The sequence below is a fragment of the Mustela erminea genome, chromosome 12 (genome assembly GCF_009829155.1).
Source record: "Mustela erminea isolate mMusErm1 chromosome 12, mMusErm1.Pri, whole genome shotgun sequence".
NCBI lineage: Eukaryota > Metazoa > Chordata > Mammalia > Carnivora > Mustelidae > Mustela > Mustela erminea.
In genome coordinates this window covers 26,915,251-26,934,749 of record NC_045625.1, presented here as the reverse complement: position 1 = coordinate 26,934,749, position 19,499 = coordinate 26,915,251, and the positions used below count along the sequence as shown (strand labels likewise).

The window sequence follows — 19,499 nt, the reverse complement described above, 5'->3', positions numbered from 1 at the left end:
TCTATTACCCAAAAGGCACCCACCCACTTCTGCAGTGTGTCAATCACAACATGGCAACACTGCCTAAAAGCATGACATTCTGGAACACTGTCCCTAGAATGACAAAAGCCATCGTGCCCCATCTTTCTTGGGTCTAACACATGATTTCATTATAGTCTTTCTATCTTAGTAGCTTAGCTAAATTGTAAAAGATTGAAAATTTAAAAGACAGTAATCTAGCCAAGTCAATTTGACTTTAAATTCTGAGCTGATGTTTCATCTCAACCCAGCATCCAACATAGCTCCTGGCACAGAATAATCTGGTGCCCAGTAAATGTGCATGGAAGAAAAACCAAAAGCAAAAGAGAAGCACTTCAGGAGAGCAGGAAATGGACTGGTGTGAGTCCTGATTCAAAGGTCATTCAAATTCACCTCATCAAGTCACTCACCCTCTGGAGCCTTTCAGTGGGTTCACTTGCTCTAACAGATGAGGCCCAACAGCCTAACACAGATCCTGAAAGTTGGCCTCTAACCTGTGGTCACCTCCGCAGCACCCTGTCTCACCATTCCTTCTATCAGCAAACTCCCCATAGTTATATCTGCTCCACTCAGAACTCTGCGTTTCCCCTTACCACCACCTTCATTTCTCTCTCCACTCTAGACCCCATACACAAGCCAGGTGCAGGAACATTCTTCTCCCTGCTCTTTACTTGATTGAACTCTATTTTTTAGGTCCCAGCTTAACAGATGCTTCTTTCCTGATCCTCAAAGACTGGGTTAGTGTGGGTTAGGCCTACATAACATCCAGCAGAGGATGCATCTGCTCCGTTCCTGATCTGTCCCATCCACTGCCCACCAGCAGGGAAACAAAGAAAGCTGTACCTTGCTCACCACAGCCCCCTTACCCCAGTGCATGGCACAGATTAGGGCTCAATATTTGTTGAATGAATTAATTTGTTTGTTTATATATAATCACTATATAAAATAAAGACTGGGAGAGATTACCAATGCATTGAGAAGCTACAGCCAAATGGAAATAGAAGACAGAACACCTACGAAATTAAATGTAATTGAAAACTCCTTTCAATTTACAAAAATCTTATTTCCATCCAAGTTTTTCAGGGACCCTACTACTAAATAATATGGATGCATATGTATTTGAATAGGATTTTCAATATAATGCACAATTTTATTTTTCCCCTGGGAATACATGTTACAAAGTGTTCATGAGGACATTTCAAACTTCCCTTACTCTCAAAGAAGGCTAAAAACCTCTACTTTTGCCCATATTCAGAAAATCCAACTAAGGGCCAAGATTTTATGTATCAGCTCAACCTGAAAAAAAGTAAGCCAGATACCAGGAACAGAGACTACTGCCATCCAGAAGATGTCTACCTCTTTCCAATGATTCATATGACAAGGAAGTTTTCCTTTGAGGGACATTTTAATATTTCTAACCAAAGTAGAGAACTTTTAAAACTCATGTCTGAGAGAGGTACTAATCTTTTAAAAACAACTCAAAAACTTAAATATTAACTTTTAAATTTGATGTGTTTAATACAATTAAAATAATTTTTTGCTATTTCTTTTTAAAAAAAAAGATTTATTAACTCATTTGAGAAAGAGGAAGAGAGAGAGGGAGTGCACAGGGGACGGGGGCAGAGGGAAAGGGAGCAAGAACCCTGAGCAGACTCCGCACTGAGTGTGGAACCCAATAGACGGCTCAATCTCAAGACACTGAGATCATGACCTAAGCCAAGAGTCAGAGGCTTAACCCATGGCACCACCCAAGTGCCCCAATTTTTTTGCTATTTCTAAACACAGTTTAATACATCTATTACCACATAATTCAGGACCAAAATCAAACCTAAACCTTAATTTCAGAAATAGCAGCACTTTTCAAGGAAGAAATAGTCTGAAGCAGAAATGTCTACACATATGGAGTAGATAAGTCCTATTAATACTGTTTAATTCACCCATTTATCTCCAGTTGTGCGCTCCCTTTTTCCTATAGGAATTAAGGAAACAGTTAACATTTTTTATTTATTTATTTGACAGAGAGAGAATGAGAGAGTACAAGCTGGGGGAGCTACAGAGGGAGAGGGAGAAGAAGACTCCCCACAGATCAGGGAGCCCAACGCAGGGTTTCATCCCAGGACCCCAAGACCATGACTTGAGCCAAAGGAAGATGCTTAATCAGCTGAGCCACTCGAGTGCCCCTAAACACACAGGCTTAAGAGTAAATCTATGAGGTGTGTCATTCTACCATTTACCAAATGATAAGGATTGCAATGGACTGCTGGATGAAAGCATATGCTGTGAACAGATGGGCAGTACAACCAAACAACACCAAACAAAATCTAATACTTATCACAAATGTATGAATTTTATGCAGAAGGAGAAAAGCAACAACTTTCTCCTGCAAAAAATTCACACAGATGCTTAAGGACTGTATGGGATAAGCTGAAGTATGTAGCCCCCAAAATGAATGAGCCATGCCCCTCTGTGTTCTAAGTCTTTGTCTAAGGATCAAGAAGATGCTAAACAAAGAGCTTGCAAGACAATAATGACTTTGTTTCCTCCTTCTCTGTCTGTTCCTTCAATCTACACAGAGCCCAGCTGTGAGATCACTGTTCTTCTGGGGACCTCAGGGCACCACTCACTTTACTTCCTTTGTCCCGTGAAATGAGTTCTGCCTTTGCAAGAATATGCTGCATGCACCAGAAGACATGTGAAGGGAGCGCTTTGTTCCACAGAAACTGAACTTTCCCTTTTAGGGTAAAGGTATCCGGAGAGGTCAAGGCAATCTAACCACATGGTTGTGCAGTCCCCAAATTGTTAATAAAATGAAGATAAGTTCATATGCCTGTCCTTCCTAACTCAAGAATCAGACACTGTTTGCCCCACCTCAGGGATCAGACACCATTTTTACATCACTGCGACAAAGGTGAGCCAAGACGAAAACCCAAGCTTAGCTAACCCCATGCTCTTTCCAGCCTTCCAGTGTCCCATGCTGGCAAAGATTGGTGTCAGGGAGCTGCAGAGGGCTCATCAGGGAAACTTGGGACGGAAAGACTACAGACCCAGCACCTGTGAAGAATTCCTCAAATTCCCAATCAAAGCCTGAAAGTTGGTTCCCAGTGCCCAGTAGAATGAAAACTCCATGAACATTTGTCTGCCCTGATTAGGGCTGAAGCTCTGATGCCTTAGAACAGGACCTGGTACAAAGCAGAACCACAGTAAATCTTCCTTTGTTGGTGAACATCTCATGTCTTATTCAGAGACGTTCTACTTCCCAAAGTCACTGCTGCCTTCGGTTTGCGCATTAAAAACTCTAGTGGGGGCGAGGGAAAGTTCAGTTTCTGTGGAACAAAGCGCTCCCTTCACATGTCTTCTGGTGCACCTGGAGAGAATCCAGGTGGCTCAGATGGTTAAGGGTCTGCCTTCAGCCGAGGTCATGATCTCAGGGTCCTGGGATCAAGCCCCACACTGGGCTCCCTGCTCATCGGGAAGCCTGCTTCCCCCTCTCTCTCTCCCTGCCTCTGCCTACTTGCAATCTCTCTCTGTCAAATACATAAATAAAATCTTAAAAAAAAAACCTAGTGGATAATGTTTATTATGTGTTGGAGTCACTCCCAGAATATGGCCAAGAAAATGTACAGAGCTGAAGAGGGACTAATAAAAAGCCAAGAGCACTGAGGAAACATTTCAAAGCCATAATGAAATATACCTTTCAGTAAAAGACATTAGTGGCAGGATGAGTGCCCTCCCCAAAGCAGTCCAGATCTTAGTCCCTGGCACCTGAGTATGTTAAATCACATGGTAAAATGTACTTTATAGATATCATTAAATGTGTAGGCTTTCAAATAGGGAGATGATCCTAGATTATCTAGATGAGTCCAATCTAATCACGTGAGCCCATAAAGGCAGAAGACTTCCTCTGGCTAGAAGCAGAGAGATATGGCAGAAGGAAAAGAGAAAAACTTAAAGCATGAGAGAGTCTTGACCCAGCGTGGCTGGAGAGAATCCACATGAAAATCGTGAGAAGAAATGCTGGCAGCCTCTAGGAACAAAGACCAGCCTCTCGCTGACGTCCCGGTAGGAAACAGGAGACCAGTCGTACAACTGCAAGAAACTGAATTCAGCTAACAACCTGAATGAGCTCAGAAGCAGATGTATCCTCAGAGCCTCTAAAAAGGAATACAGTGCTATAAAGCTTCTGGTTTCAGTCTCTTGACACTCTAAGGAGCAGACCCAAGGGAACCACACACTGTGCCCCAGACTTCTGGCCTACAGGATTATGAAATAATAAATTCATGTTACTCTAAGCTGCTAAGTGTATGGTTGTTTGTTACAGCAACAATAAGAAACCAACACTATGAGCAAGGACCTTGACGAGAGAAGCAAACAAATCCCTCTGGCCAGAATTTGCTAGTCTCCTGTCATGGCTCATTCTCGCAGTCCAAAACAGATTGGAGGTTACTGGAGGACAGCAGAGAGAGGTCTCCCCATGAAGATGACTCCACTGTCTGGGAAAGGTAGGCGCTGCTTCAAGAAGGACATGCAAGGAAAGCAAAGGGAAGTTCACCTGCCCCAACCAACAGCCAAATCCACCTTGCTGAACAGTGAGGCAAAAGAGTCACTGTTAATAGCCACGATCCCCTCCTAGAGGCTGTTAAGTCAACAGTACAAGTACTATGAACGTTAAGTCTCCCTTCACAAATGCATTTAACCTGCAGATAATATTTCATATATTGACCTATCCTTGTACTCCTCAGAAGCCATCCTTGTGAGGATCTCAGTTGAGTTCAGCTCCCAGAACATGCCTGACACATAATGAATTTAACATAGTTCAATAAATGAATATGTTTTTAAATTAAAAGGAGAATGCCTAATGGAAATCACTATTAATCCCAGAGAACTTTAAGGATGCAGTAACATTCTGACATCCGGTATTAATTTTCATGCAAGGTATAAATAATTGAGGTGTACACATAAACAAGAATCCAAAGGGTAAGCAGCCTTGACAACATCTAGACAAAGAATAAAATTTTTCACATTGGGGAGGATATGTGCTATGGTAAGTGCTATGAAATGTGTAAGCCTGATGACTCACAGACCTGTACCCTTGGGGCAAACAGTATATTGTATGTTAATAAAAATTAAAAAAAAGAATAGAATTTTTCACCGAAATATTCTTCAGGACTACTTTGCTTGGCACGACTGAGTCCTAACACAGAAGAAAATTTCTATCTGGCCAGCAATTGCTTTCAGCATGAAAATATTTCTATTGATGACTAACTTCTGTTTATTGAACACCTAACATATGTCAGTCCCCTTGTCATGCTCTTCATATGCATGACCAATAATGACAAAGGATAAAGTGTATATAATCTGTATGTAAAAGAAAAAGAAACTGAGGCTCACTCACACTCAAGTTATCTAAGGTCACACAGCTGGTAAAACTGCTGATGCAATGTTTGAACCCAGACACAGCTGACCCCAAGCCCATGGCCCTTCCCCTCTGCCACACTTCCCCCCCAAATTGTCAAAACACTGTCGTCCAGGGTCAGCAGGAGACAGAGGCAGCACAGGAGAAAGAGAATACACTTGGCTGAAAAACAGAAAAACACCCACGCTAACCAAAAAAAAAGAGAGAGAGAGAAAGAGAAATATTTCAAAACATGTCTTTACTGAAAATCCACTTCTAGGACAGAAACACACACTGACACTCCAGTTTCTCTCCCCACGACTCTGCACCATCCATCTGGTTGCGGCTCTTGTGTGTTTCTCAGTGTCATTAACTGCCCATTGCCAACAATGTCGCATGTCACATTCATCTAACATCGAAAATGTTGAAATGTCAACCAAGCGGCAGGAGTAACAGGCTGTTTACTGTAAATCAAGTATCAATCCCAGTGCTCCAATTAAGGCCCCATTTAACTCGATAAATAAAAGTCACATTTGAAAATGTTTGGAAGTCATTTCATCCCAAAGGTATCCTTTAAAAATCACCTTACACAGAACAATTCTGACCACTCACTACGTTCTAATTCAAGAGCCTCATTTTCTGACTTTATGGAGAGAGAGATCTCAGCAACAGCAGATAGATAGGAGCAGAACCGGAGATGCTCTCTGTGCCCAAAAAATGTGCAAAAAGCATATGGTAGCCACCTTCATACCCAGTTGTGAACCAAATGATCTACAAGGCGTAACCACAACAAGATAGGCTGCGATGTAGCTGACAGTTTTGACGATGCATTTCCACATACAGTGTCATGCTAACCCGCCCAACCAGGAGGAGTGATCATCGGGCTGAAACCTAAGCTGCTGACCATCAGATCATGAAGGCTACACTGTCACTCTACTTGGAGGGCAATCCATACATTATATGAGTGGAGGGATTTTCTGGGTTGTGCACACAGTAAGTGGTTATTAATTAAACAGAAATGAAACAATGAATGGGCACCAATATAAATTATCATGTCTTTTAAAAGCACCCCTACTTCTAAAATTTGCATCATTCTGGCTGAAAGGATGAACATTTCTGTCTTATAGAGAAATAAAGCAAAAATAACTAAACTTGTACAAGGAAATGGTCTACCATTTCTAATAACCTTTGGCCCTCTATGTCACACAACCCAAAAAGTGCCAACAGGCTGCATATGTCTACATCAATGAGCTCAGGTAGCCACTTGGACCCGTCTTCTGGAACTGCAAACCTTATCCCCATTCAGAAATACAGATTTTATTTGAAATTATACCAGAGAAACATTAACCAATAGAATCACAGACCACTGAACAAAGCAACTCAGTATTTTTTTTTTTAACTGAAACAGAAAATGCTACTTCTGGAATAAAACAAAAACAATCTTGGGCACTAGGCCTCAACCCTTTATACTGACTAGTTCACCATCAACCCTACCACAGAAAATCCCAAGAACTCACAGAGTTCTATTACCTTCATATCAGGCAGAAGCTGCACCATCATAGAGTCAAGTAGGATACAAGAACTTCTTGATGGTCACTAGTGTATAAATGGCAGGAGATGTTTCTAACGTCGCTTTCTAGGGTATGATCCAGCCACAGCATCCAAAAACTGGACATTCTTAATATACCTGGGATAATGAATCTCTCTAGAAAGAAATCATGCTCCACAAAGTCCCAGAGGTTTCTGATTTCTTTTTATTATAATGAGGAACGTGTTTTTCCAGGCACATCCTTCTTCTGTGGAAAGACACAACCAGGGTCTTTCCCTGGTTTTAAGAGAACCTACTGACAAATCAGAGTGCTATCTGGTAAGAAGGAGACCAGAACACCAAATGCTAAATGCTGTTGTTGGAGAGGTAAGTCAACTAGAGCTCTCAGAAAATCCAAAGAAATATACCCATTCTGGAACTATACTCAACCCTAAATTTAAAAATTTAATATTTAAAAAAATTAAATATTTAAATATTTAAAAATAATAATAAAAATAAAAAACAGGTCTTTTCTGAAATAGTCACAAAGGACCCACCTTAGACTCAAAGCCATACCCAACTCACTCTTCCCACCTTGACCCTTGGGGAAAAGTCCCAGAGGTTTAAAAGAACACGATACCACTGAGCTAAATCACCTCTCAAACTCCCAGCCAGCCCTAAGTTTCTACAAAAAAAAAAAAAGTTATATTATCCAGGGAAAATATTCACATTCCAAAAGCATGAGTGTCTGAAGCTTCTCCACGAGGCAGGCCTACTCACCAGGATGGGCTTCAGGATGTCCATGTTGGAATGAAGCACTTGCTCTGCTGCATCTAGTTTCTCGCTTGGCAAGCTGCAAAGCTTGGAAAGTTCTTGTTCACCAAGCTGAATCACCTCCTCAAATTCTGATCCACTGCACAGATCGGTCAGATGTAACTGGTAGCCTTGCAAAAATACCTGGAAGCAAAGAAAGACAAGCAAAACCGGGTTACAAAGACGGGAGGCAGGGTCAATACAGCTTTGAAGAATGGACACTGTCACAATAGTGCAATGCATCAGATCTCTTTACAGACCTTTGGAATGTATCAAGGCACAATTTGACAGGAAACCCAAAATCTGAATGTTGTATTTGACTCATCATCTCCCACACTCTTGTCCTTATGAAGGAAAATCCTGAGTCCAACTCTTTTTCTCAAAAGAATGGGACACATGATTCAGAAAATAGGAATTGTAAGTCTAAACTCCTGAAACCATTTTAATTATTTTATTAGAGAAAAACATTCTCATTATTTTGGAACTTGTGATATGTTAAACTGGGGTTGGGCTGAATTATGGGGACAAAAAAGCATTCATACTATTTACTTACAGGGATAGATATTTCACAGATGCAGAAAACTATGTTGAAGCAATTTTAGAATTTGGAACTCTTCCTTTGTCTGCCCCAGAGCAGAGTATGAGAAATCCAAGCCTCTCATGAAAAGGCCTCATTAAAGGCCAACTGTAAATCATTCTTATGCATTCATTATACCAGACCTCCTAGAGAGCCTCTCCTTGGCCATATTTTGTCTACTTAATTAGCTTTCCTGGGCCTAACAGATGGCACCTCTTCATACATGGTCCTTCCTGCCCATGAAACAGCAAATTCTGTAAGAGGGGCTTGCTTTTCTTGCTCACGTTGAGTCCATAATACTGAAACATTATTGACAGTAAATACCTGTGGAATGAACGGATGATGCAGATTCTGTATTGCTCCATTATTACCTCCCCCTGTTAATTTAAATTAGTGTAGCTTGACCTCCTTGCAGTACAACCCAGTGTGAGTGATGGACCAAAGCCGCTGCAGGCCTATGTAGCTTTCTAACACTGCAGAGCATTGGGCCTGCCATGGTTTCCATGAAGTTTTCACCTACTACCAGACATGCAAGTGCCCTTCAGTTTTACTCCTTTCCCCAAGCAGTCCTTGCTGTTAGCCTACCTTCAATATCTGGGTCTGAGAGCGTGGACTACAGAGAGACCCTAAAACCATGCGAGGACAACCTCCACACTTAGGATGCCCCTCATTTTAAACTGATCTGATGTGGCAGATACAAAATTGGCAGGGAGAAATGGAAATTGTGCTAAATGCAACTGTTTTCATAAGCCTGCTGTCTTTGGCCCATCTCCCAACCATATAACTGGTAAATACAAAGCATATTTTCCTAGTTTCATAAGGGCAAAGCAGTAAGCACATTTTTCTAATTTTAAAAATTCTACATCATGTAAAGCAAGGATCTTATTTTCAGGCATAAACATTTCCACTACTTCTGGTTACTGTAAAGATAAGCTAGTGTGTAGATGTGAGATAGGGTAAAGAAGCAGGGCCCTTTTCTGCCAAAGAATAAACTTGGGAAGCTTCTCAGACAATCAATAACCATACAACCTGGGTCTGCTACTCACTGCACAGGAGCTCTATGATATTTAATTATGCCAAAGGAAGTTTTCTAAGAATCTACGATTAAAATTCTATATAAACACCAATATTACTTCCTGGCTTTACAAATTAAGGGAAAAACATTTTTTTCTCCTTATATAATTTTCTTATCCATCCTTAAAGGAAGCATGATGTTTTTAAAATCTCCTGTCTTAGGTTTTATAGACAGCTGCTCTGTTCAATAATCCTCAACTCTGGTTATAGTCTGAGAATTGTGAAAAATTTTTTAAAATGCTTAATTCATCTTAACTTAAATTCACCTCCCCCCTTTCTAGGGGGAAGGTATCAACAAATGCCAGTTGACAGGCAGGAAATCAGTGTATTTCAACCAGCTGGTCCACGACCCCAGGTTGCACATTCCACTCTCTGAATGCTTTGGCAATGCCAGCCTGAACAGAGAAGTAAAAATGGGTAAGCGGAACTTGAGCTAATAACCTCCTTCAGCACCATAACCAAAACAGGGGCTGATTCATTTCTTTCCAGACACTCTTAAACAATATAACTTCCATCAGCCCCACGGAGGAAGCTGAACATCGCAGCTTACCTTGTGAAGACTGACATTGGCCACCTGTATTTTGTCCACGGTAGGCCTTGGCAGAGAAAGGTTGTAAGTCAGGAATCCAGAGAAGGTTTCGTTGTCCACCAGGAAATCCTGAAGCTTCAAGCCTGTCGAGAAACGTATTTTATTTTCATTTAATAAGTTAAAAAAAAAAAAAAAGTTAGGACAATGAGGCAGTTGGAGAAAACATCTTAATATTGACGGTCTCGTTTTAAACCAGTTGATAACCACAGGCTTCTGGCTGAAACATACAGAAAAAGGACATTCAGGGAGCTTTGCCCTACAGGAGAGACGAAAAGTGTGTTTTCTATAGCTTAATAGAACCAACTCCGAGTGTGCTCCTAGACTCAAACAGTGTGAACACTTACACAGCCTTTCCTTCTTTTCGAGGAAAAAGCCAAACCTTTTTTTTTTTTTTATAAGATTTTATTTATTTATTTGACAGAAAGATCACAAGTAGGCAGAGAGGCAGGCAGAGAGAGAGGAGGAAGCAGGCTCCTCGCTGAGCAGAGAGCCCGATGCGGGACTCGATCCCAGGACCCTGAGATCATGATCTGAGCCAAAGGCAGAGGCTTTAACCCACTGAGCCACCCAGGTGCCCCAAAAGCCAAACCTTTTAAATGATCTCACCCATCCCATCTGAGATTTGTGAACTTAACCCTACTACTCCTGTCTCCCACATGCCACCTCAGCTAAACACCAGAGCTACTTAAAGCCTTAGACCCACAAACCCCGGAAGGCTGATCTTCCTCTTGATGCAGAACAGTGGTTCTCAAACTTGAGTGGACAACAGAATCATCTAAAGGCTTGTTAAAACAGATTTTCTGCCTCCACTCCCAGAGTTTCTGAATCAGCCAGCCTGGGATGAGACCAGAGAATCACATTTCCAAGGAGCTCCCAGGTGATGCAGATGATGCCGGTCTGGGACCCACACTTTGAGAACCATTGGAGGAGAGTGTTACGCATATCAAAGCACTCTCACAGATGTGATCTCACTTTAATTTCAACCGTGAAACACATGATACAAAGCTCCAAAGCCCAGGTCTGCTAGATTTTAAGAAAACACAAGCATATATTTAAAAATCAACCCACCTAAATGACTCGATGGCTGCAGGGTTTCATAAAGAATCTCTTTATGGGTTTATTTTAAACCCTCCAGGTACATTCCAGTGTAATGAAGCAGAAAGAGCACGGGCCAGAAATCCAGAATTTTAGTCCCCGGAGTTGGAGTCTATGACTAGTGGTGTCATTTGGTCATTTCATATCCTCTTTCTGAACCTCAGCTTCTCCAAAATGAGAGGTTTCTGACCAGATGTTAGGTGGGAGTCCCCTCACTCTGAAATGCTACCATTTTCCCTGCTCTATTTCATTTGACTGTCGACTTCTTCTTCTGCCCCACCCTCTTAATAACCCAACTTCTTTCAATAAAGAGAAAACCAGTCCACCCTTTCCTTGTGACTAGGCAAGGCTCATTTGCAAACGGCAGCCCACAGACCCAGGCACTAACAGACCTCTAGGGGGCAAACCTTACAAACCCAATCATTTAACTGAAGCAAAATAGAGGGTTGATCTGAAATGGGGCTACAGTATGAGGCTTAAAGAGGACAGGAATTAATCCTGGGGGTGAAGGGGGGGTCACGTGCATAGATAAAGCAGAAGGAGGGCACAAATGCCCAACCAGACTCTCATCTTTGCTGTCAGATCCAGGCATGTTCTCAAGCAAAGTTGAACAATTTAGAGCTATTAGAAAGGGTAAGTTAAGCATGATTCACACCTATAAAGAAATGACTGTCTGGTTACACCTGACATACTAACACCTGGTATTCCTCACGACACTTTCAAGAAGCTATTCCTTGCCCAGTTAGTGTCCCTCCTCAGAAGATGTCCTCCTACACATGAACACCAGCCTGGTGGTAGCCATCATACAGGACACTATACTCTTACTGCAGCACTCACTCCTATAATCGCCAAACCTCAAGACACCTAAGATTCACTTAGGGGGCATACTAAAATGCTGTTTCTTGGACCCAATTCCCAGAGACTCTAAAATAGTGGGTCAGGAGTGGGGGAAGGACATTATGAGAAGGAAAGGAAAAGTGAATTGGGGAAAATCAGAGGGGGAGATGAACCATGACAGACTGTGGACTCTGAGAAACAAACTGAGGGTTTTGGAAGGAAGTGGGTGGGGGGGTTGGGTTAGCCTGGTGGTGGGTATTAAGGAGGGCATGTATTACATGGAGCACTGGGTGTGGTGCATAAACAATGAATCTTGGAACACTGAAAAACTAAAATTTTTTAAAAAGTACAAAAAAAAGAGACTACATTTTAATAAGCATTCCTTATACTCCTAATCCAGAGAGTCTGGGGACCACACTTTAAGGAATGTTTTTTTTTATTTCCATATTATCTCCACTAAACTCTGCCTCTGAGATACATAATATGTGTATGTGGGTTGGTTTGTTTGTTTTTAAGCAAACAACATGGGGCTTGAACCAACACAGGGCTTGAACTCACAACCCCGAGATCAAGAGCCACCTGCTCTATGGACTGAGCCAGCCAGCTGCCCCCAGGATATGTGTTTTATCTTTGTATCCCTGTGCCCAGATCAAAGCCTGGCAATGAATTACTGGTCATTACAAAGAATGATGGCTAGATCATAAATACCAGGAGGTGAGATCAGGGCTGGGAAGATTCGAGAAGTATCTCAGCAGTATCAGATTTTCTTTCAGTCGAGTAGGACCAAGAAGGGCCCAGAGATATCAGGACAATCCCCAGGCTACAACCCAGGAGTAAACAGGATCCCTTTGTTATATTCCCAGGGACACAAAGTAACAGCCAGGTGTTTACCCCAATCATAGCTTTCAAGAAGGAAGGTAGGAAATCTGGTGGCTTCAAGTGAAGACCAGCATGAAAAGCCAGACACTGACCACTGTGGAACAATGGGAAAAACAACACAATGGGAGTCAGTAGAGCTGGGATCTGTATCCATTTATTCGCCAGGACATTTCACCCAAACTGTGCCTCCACTGCCTTGCTCTGTAAAATAAGGGGTGAAATAAAGACATCTCTGAGCCCCAGACAGAACAGAATACACACATGAGTTGGCCCTCCTCAGTCACGGGGACCACCAATTCCTCCCGAGTGTGAAAAGCCGGAGCCAAACGTGCACACTGTGCTCGGGAACTTCGGGTCAGCCTCCTTGCTCCACAGTAGGATTGCTGAAGTGTGGCAGGACGACCCAGCCTGCACTTGCAGTGGGTCGAGGTCATGACACTCTTGAGACCAGCAAGTAGACTCGGTGTGTTTATAAGACTCTTCTGCTATGTCAACAGGCTCTGAGGATGAGAACAGCTGGGTGTGATCAAACTCAAACCGCCTATCAGTGACACCCCCGGGTGACACAGAAGAACCAAGAGGCGGACCTAATAGTCAACAACCCTTGGCAGTGCATGTGCACAGGGTGATGAGATCGCTGGGTGGGGGAGCAGCAGGGCGGGCCAAAGATCCCTGGTTACCAAGGAGTATGTTCTGGTCACGTGCGTACCACACACGTGGACCTAGATTCACATACCACCGCCAACAGCTATAGCCAGCATGGACAAAGAAAGGCAATGTGGGGCAGTGCACTGCTTCTCAACCTTGGCTCGTGTTACAACAACTCCAATGCCCAGGCTACAGCCCCTGACATCAAATGAGAACCTCCGGAGCTGATACCCACATATCAGAATTTTACAACTTCCCAGGTGACTGTAGCTGAGTTTGAGAAACAGTAAAGTGGTACAAAGATCAGGGATGTGGGGCCAGGAAAACCTAACTTTGACACTAGACCCTGCCATTTACTGACTGTGGCTTTGAGAATGCATTTTGCCTTCCTGAGACCAACTTTTCTCACCTAAGAGGTAAGGATAACAGTATCACCACCTTCCCAAGATGGGAAGATTGGAGATCGTCGTCGGTAAAGCATGAATAGTGAAAAACTGGCTCATGGTACATGCTCAAATAATGGTGATAATTTTTCGATTATTGAGAAGGGTTTCTTTCACTGAACTTTACCAATGTACCAAAGTGAAGTGTAATGAGAAAGTGAGGACACAGTTCTTGCCCTCAAGGAACTTTCAAGACTGATAAGCGAGATGAAGAAACAGTCAGTAAAGGACGAGGAGAAATGAAGAAGACAGGTCAGGCAAGTGACCAAGATGAGGCTTGTCTGTAAGTGCTTGGAGGGAGGGGGGAATTGGCTGAAGCCAAATTCTGGAAAAGGACAAGGGGCCAAAAATCTCTTGAGGTTGTGGCTGGGGAGATCTCTCAGCATGGCAGAGCCAGGACACCCTGTAGTTGTAGTGCTCTATTCATATCAGGTGCCCATACATGTTCTTCAACGAATAAATAAATCAACAAGCAGATAAACATACAGAAGATTCCTCAAAACCTAAGATATGGGGAGTAAAATGGGTGAGGGAAGACCAAGGAGTATAGTATAGTGGGGGCCAGAATGGGGTGGCTTTGTACCTCTGGTCTCCATTTTCTCTATTATATAGCTGGCAGGAAAATGAGTGGAGAAGCCAAGAATATAAAGAATTTCAAATGTCTAAAACAGCCCTTCTTCCCCCTTTGGCCTAGCTAATTCCTACCCACCCACCCCCCCTTTTTTAATGACTTGGTCCATGAGTCATCTCCTCCAGGAAGCCTGCCCAGACTTTCCCACCCTCAAGCTGGGTTAGGAGGTCCTTTGTGTTCTAATAGCCTCCTTTACTTCCCTCAAACAGCACACAGATGGAGCTACCCTTGTCTAGGCACACAGCTTTTTGCCAGAAGAGGGGCACATGGGTATCTGAGTGGGTTAAGCATCTGACTCTTGGTTTCGGCTCAGATCATGATCTCAGGGTCATGAGATCGAGCCCAGTGTAGGGCTCCGTGCTCAGCGTGGAGTCTGCTTGAGATTCTCTCTCTCCCTCTGCTCCCCCTGCTCATTCTCTCTCTCTCTCTCAGATAAATAAATAAACAAATAATTTTTTTTTTTTAAATGTCTCGAGGGCCAGGACTTTGTCATTTCAAAGTACAATAGTGCCCAGCCCAGAGGAGGCCCCAGAAGATCCAAATTCAAGTCCTGGTTTTGCTCTTTCCTAAGTGTGGAGCCATGAACCTTGCTTTCCCCTTTCCTTTATCTCTCTGGGCCTCAGTGTCCTCTGATGTGAAATGGAGCCGACACCACTGACAAGCTGTTGTGAAAACCAAGATCAAGAATGGGAAAGCACTCTTTTCAGAGGGAAAGAGCTGATGACCCTCAAGAGTTTACACTGGAAACTGAGAAGGTGTAGATGCTTGTCATAGAGCACAGTCATCACGGAGCTGGACTGGTAAATTCAACATGAGTCCCTGCTGCCCACAGAGAAGACTCAGAGTCACTATCTATCAAAAGGCCAAGGGGCGCCTGGGTGGCTCAGTGGTTTGGGCTGCTGCCTTCGGCTCGGGTCATGATCTCAGGGTCCTGGGATCGAGCCCCGCATCGGGCTCTCTGCTCCGCAGGAAGCCTGCTTCCTTCTCTCTCTCTCTCTCTGCCTGCCTCTCTGCCTACTTGTGATCTCTGTCTGTCAAATAAATAAATAAAATCTTTTTAAAAAAAAAGGCCAAGAACGCTTTCCTGATGCAATCTCTCCAATATGGACCAAAATACCCCACCCCTGCAACTCAGCCTCCTTGGTCCCACCTGGAGGAGCAAACCGTGGCCTCTCTATTCCCCAGGTGCTTTGCCTTGCATGCAGGAAGGTAGGGCAAAGGAAAGAAGAAGAAGAGAAAAAAAACCAATTCAGGATCTTGGAGTCTAAAGAACAAAACAAGTGAAACGTGTGTTTGTGGGCTGAGCAAGAACAGGGCAGATTCCTCAGTTTCTTGCCAATCCTCTGGGCCAGGCCTCACTGACCAAGCTAAGGAAACACTTCCACTGCAGCCAGGGGAGAGGCCCCGCACCCAGCAAATGCCTTCTCCGCCACTTAGCACGGTTTCTGCTCCTCTCCCGCCCAGCAGAGGACCGGGAAGGAGGGGGAGGGCCCGAGCGGAAGAGGGCGGGCTGGCAGGAAGGCGGAGGACGGAAGCCCTCCGCAGGGCCGGCTGGGGTTACTCCCGGTCAGTGCCCTCCAGTCCCCAGCTCAAGTTTCAAGATCCCTGTAGTCTCTTTTGTTCAACATGAAAAAGAACCACAGCAATCAGCAGCTTGAGAAGTGGGTGGAGGAGGCAGAAGGGGAAAAAAAGATGTAGAAAGTGAGCACATCGGCATCCAAGGCCCAGATACTTTTCTTTTCTTTTTAAGAATATTTATTTATTTATTTATTTGACAGAGAGAGAGATCACAAGTAGGCAGAGAGGCAGGCAGAGAGACAGGAGGAAGCAGGCTCTCCACCCACCAGAGAGCCCGATATACCAGGACCCTGGGATCATGACCCAAGCCAAAGGCAGAGGCTTTAACCCACTGAGCCACCCAGGTACCCCATAGATACTTTTCTTAAAAGGATCCCAGGAGGGTCTCCCAGCCCTAATCCTGTCAAATGGGCAATGGCCTGGAGGGGACCAGGCTGGATTCTAACTCATGGCTTTACTCAGCCTAAGCTTGTACAGCCATGCAAATCAAACCTTAAAACATTTCTCTGCTACACAAGGGCTAGTAACAAGCACACTCAGGTGTTTTCGTTAGGGTTTTTCTTTTTATTTCCTGATATTAGGCCTCTACTTTCTTCTACAAGGCTAGCTACATGCAGCTTCCTTGAGATGGCTGGACCCTCCTCTCTGGGAAGATTGGGGCTTCTCTGGGAATATGGGGGCTCTGGGCAGCAGAGTGAGACAGAGTGAGTGGCTGCTCCCTAGGTGACTCCTTAGGACAAGTGAGAGGGGGCCAGGAGCTTGGGGTGTATACAGCCTCAGAACCTCTCTGCTTTGGGGTTTGGGGCTCCCAACACAGCAGATTTCTTCACAGTGAGGGCTTGCTGAGGGCATAACCTAGGCATAACCAAACAGTCTCAGGTTCTGGAGTCCGGCTAACCTGGTTCAAACCACAGTTCTAGAATTTTCCAGTCATGGAGCCTTGGAGAGGTTTACCTTTACTAGGAGCCCAGGTTATTTTAAACAAGTTCAAAACAAATGTCGACAAAGTCACAGATGACAATTATGTGAAGGGGTCCCAAGAGAAACCAGAATATTCAGGGTTATGCTCCCTGAACCCTCTGCAGCAAGTGCCAGGGAAGCTGGACTCTCCTCCTGAGACCAACATAAGTACTCTAACCCTACAAAACATATATTCCTTGGGGCGCCTGGGTGGCTCAGTGTGTTAAGCCACTGCCTTCGGCTCAGGTCATGATCTCAGGGTCTTGGGATCAAGTTCCGCATCAAGCTCTCTGCTCAGCAGGGAGCCTGCTTCCCTTCCTCTCTCTCTGCCTGCCTCTCTGCCTACTTGTGATCTCTGTCTGTCAAATAAATAAATAAAATCTTTTAAAGTATTTTATTTTACACATAGGGTTAGCTTGTATTAATTCAACAAACTACGGAATGGCTACTGAACCCAAAACACTAGTACTGTGGTTTAAAGGAGCAATATTTCTCAGTGCTCCTTGAAGGCTGGAATAACGAGATGCTCTATGAAGACATGATCCCTGTCCTTGCCAAGAGGAGATGGAGAAAGGATCGGGGGGCAGACCTGTAAGCCTCCAGCCCTGTCTGCAACTCCACAGTCAGACATCATTAAAATCAGGGAGTGGAGAGAGACATCTACAGAGGCAGTAGCAGACCCATGTCTTACTGAGAAGTGGGCAAGGCAGACTGTTGGTAGCCGCTGGAATGAGGACTAAAGTCAGCTGGTAAGAACCCGAACAGCAAACAGATCCCCAAAGAACAAGTGCAGACAGAGGCCCCACGGGGAAAGGGTGATGGGTTCACACTGGCCAGGAGCACTCCTGATGCAGTGAGGGTGACAGGCAGCTGGGCTGACTTTAGAAGCCCAGCAGAAAATGAAGATAATATGAGATGAAAGATAACAGACATCACATCGGCCCACGTGAATTCTGGGCCTCAAGAGAGTGGTAGAGACAAAGAGCCAGCATTAGATAAAGTAAGCAAAGAGCTGAAGACACTGTGCATGGAGAATGCTTAGTGAAGGTCAGGGAGGTGGGAGGGTGGGAAAAGATGCCTGGAAAAGGCAAAGAACAAAGAGAAGGAAAGAGGCCAAAAGTATGAAGAAGCACAAAGTCCAGGGACAGGAAAGACTGAATCAAAGAGAAAGAGATGAGAGAAAAAGGGCTGGAAAGAAGAGAGTTTGGGGCATCAGTGCTCACTGATGAGCTGGTAAATGCAACCAGACACTCCAAACACCAGGCGGCTTGGGACTGTAACTAGCCCTAGGACCATGAGAGGTCTAGGGAACACGGGAGAGGAAAGGAAGATGAGTTTACAATGAAGTAAGGGCTGAAAGGGGCTTCTTTCCAGGGCTGAACTAAGGAATAACTGTTAATATATATAATGTATAAATAAGTTAGCTTTCCCTTACTTCCAAAACAAATAAAATGCATCAAGATAGGGACAGAGTTGTGATTTGTGGGCAGAGGAAGGTGATTAGCATTTACAGAGCATCAGACTGGTTATATGTATTCTTTTTCTAGAATGCCTAAAACAAGCTTACGAGAAGTGTCATCCCATTTTTTAAATGTGGAAAAAGACCCAGAGGCGTTAATACCCTGCTCAAGGTCACAGAGCAAGCAAGTGGTAAATTTGAATTCAGTCAGCTCTGGGTAAAAAGCTTTGGCTCTTTCTACTTTATGGGGAATTCAATGAATCGCTTCACTCTTTAAAATCACTTCATCACATTTTTGGCATCAAATAATGGATGATGCCACCCATGCTTTCTCGTATTGGAATAAGGCAACATGGCAGCATGGTGTGGGGGAAAGATGCTAAGCCTTGGGGTCAAGGCTTTACTCTGTGACCTTAGGCAACAGACATGCCCCTTTTGAGCCTCAGTTTCCTCATCAATAAAATGGAGATAATACCAACCTGCTAATTATGCCTTCAATGTAACAATGTATTAAAATGTAAAACAGTACCATTATTTGCTGCAACTTCATCTGTTGGACGAAGTGTCACTCCAAGATTGTCTTTTGTGTCTCAACACAACAGTGATGAGAGGGCAGGAAATGGGAGGCTTTCAGCTAGAAGCACACTGGACTCCCAAACTGCTCTTTCCCACCCACAGGGTAAATAAATCTTTTACTGGAAAAGCAAGACACATAAAATACCATTCTTGATGTTAACAATCCAACTTTTTAAAGGCAGTCTGCTGTTGCAGGGTACGTGCTGTCCTGTAATTGAGTGTAATTGTATTTTCTATTCTTGTCTGGGTAAGGTTGACCTTTGATTCAATTTAGTTCAAGTAATATTTCAACATAGCAGTGCATCACTGCATCTACCTGGTTACAGCCTAGCCGGGGCCAGACCTCCACCCTGGATGGAAACCAGCAGCTTAGGCTCCAGGACACAGCCTGGCCGTGACAGG

At 43.9% G+C, this 19,499-nt stretch overlaps 1 protein-coding gene across 5 annotated transcripts in view; it reads right to left on the bottom strand.

Annotated features, from left to right (window-relative positions):
- ABCA1 (ATP binding cassette subfamily A member 1) overlaps positions 1-19,499 on the bottom strand; it is a 127,881-nt gene that overhangs the window by 64,249 nt on the left and 44,133 nt on the right. For all 5 annotated transcript variants that reach the window (XM_032308438.1, XM_032308436.1, XM_032308434.1 and 2 more), the window contains 2 exons: positions 9,953-10,074; positions 7,719-7,895 (listed from right to left, as the gene is read on the bottom strand). In XM_032308438.1, the coding sequence (XP_032164329.1) occupies positions 7,719-7,895; positions 9,953-10,074 (299 nt within the window). The remainder of the gene's footprint in view (positions 1-7,718; positions 7,896-9,952; positions 10,075-19,499) is intronic.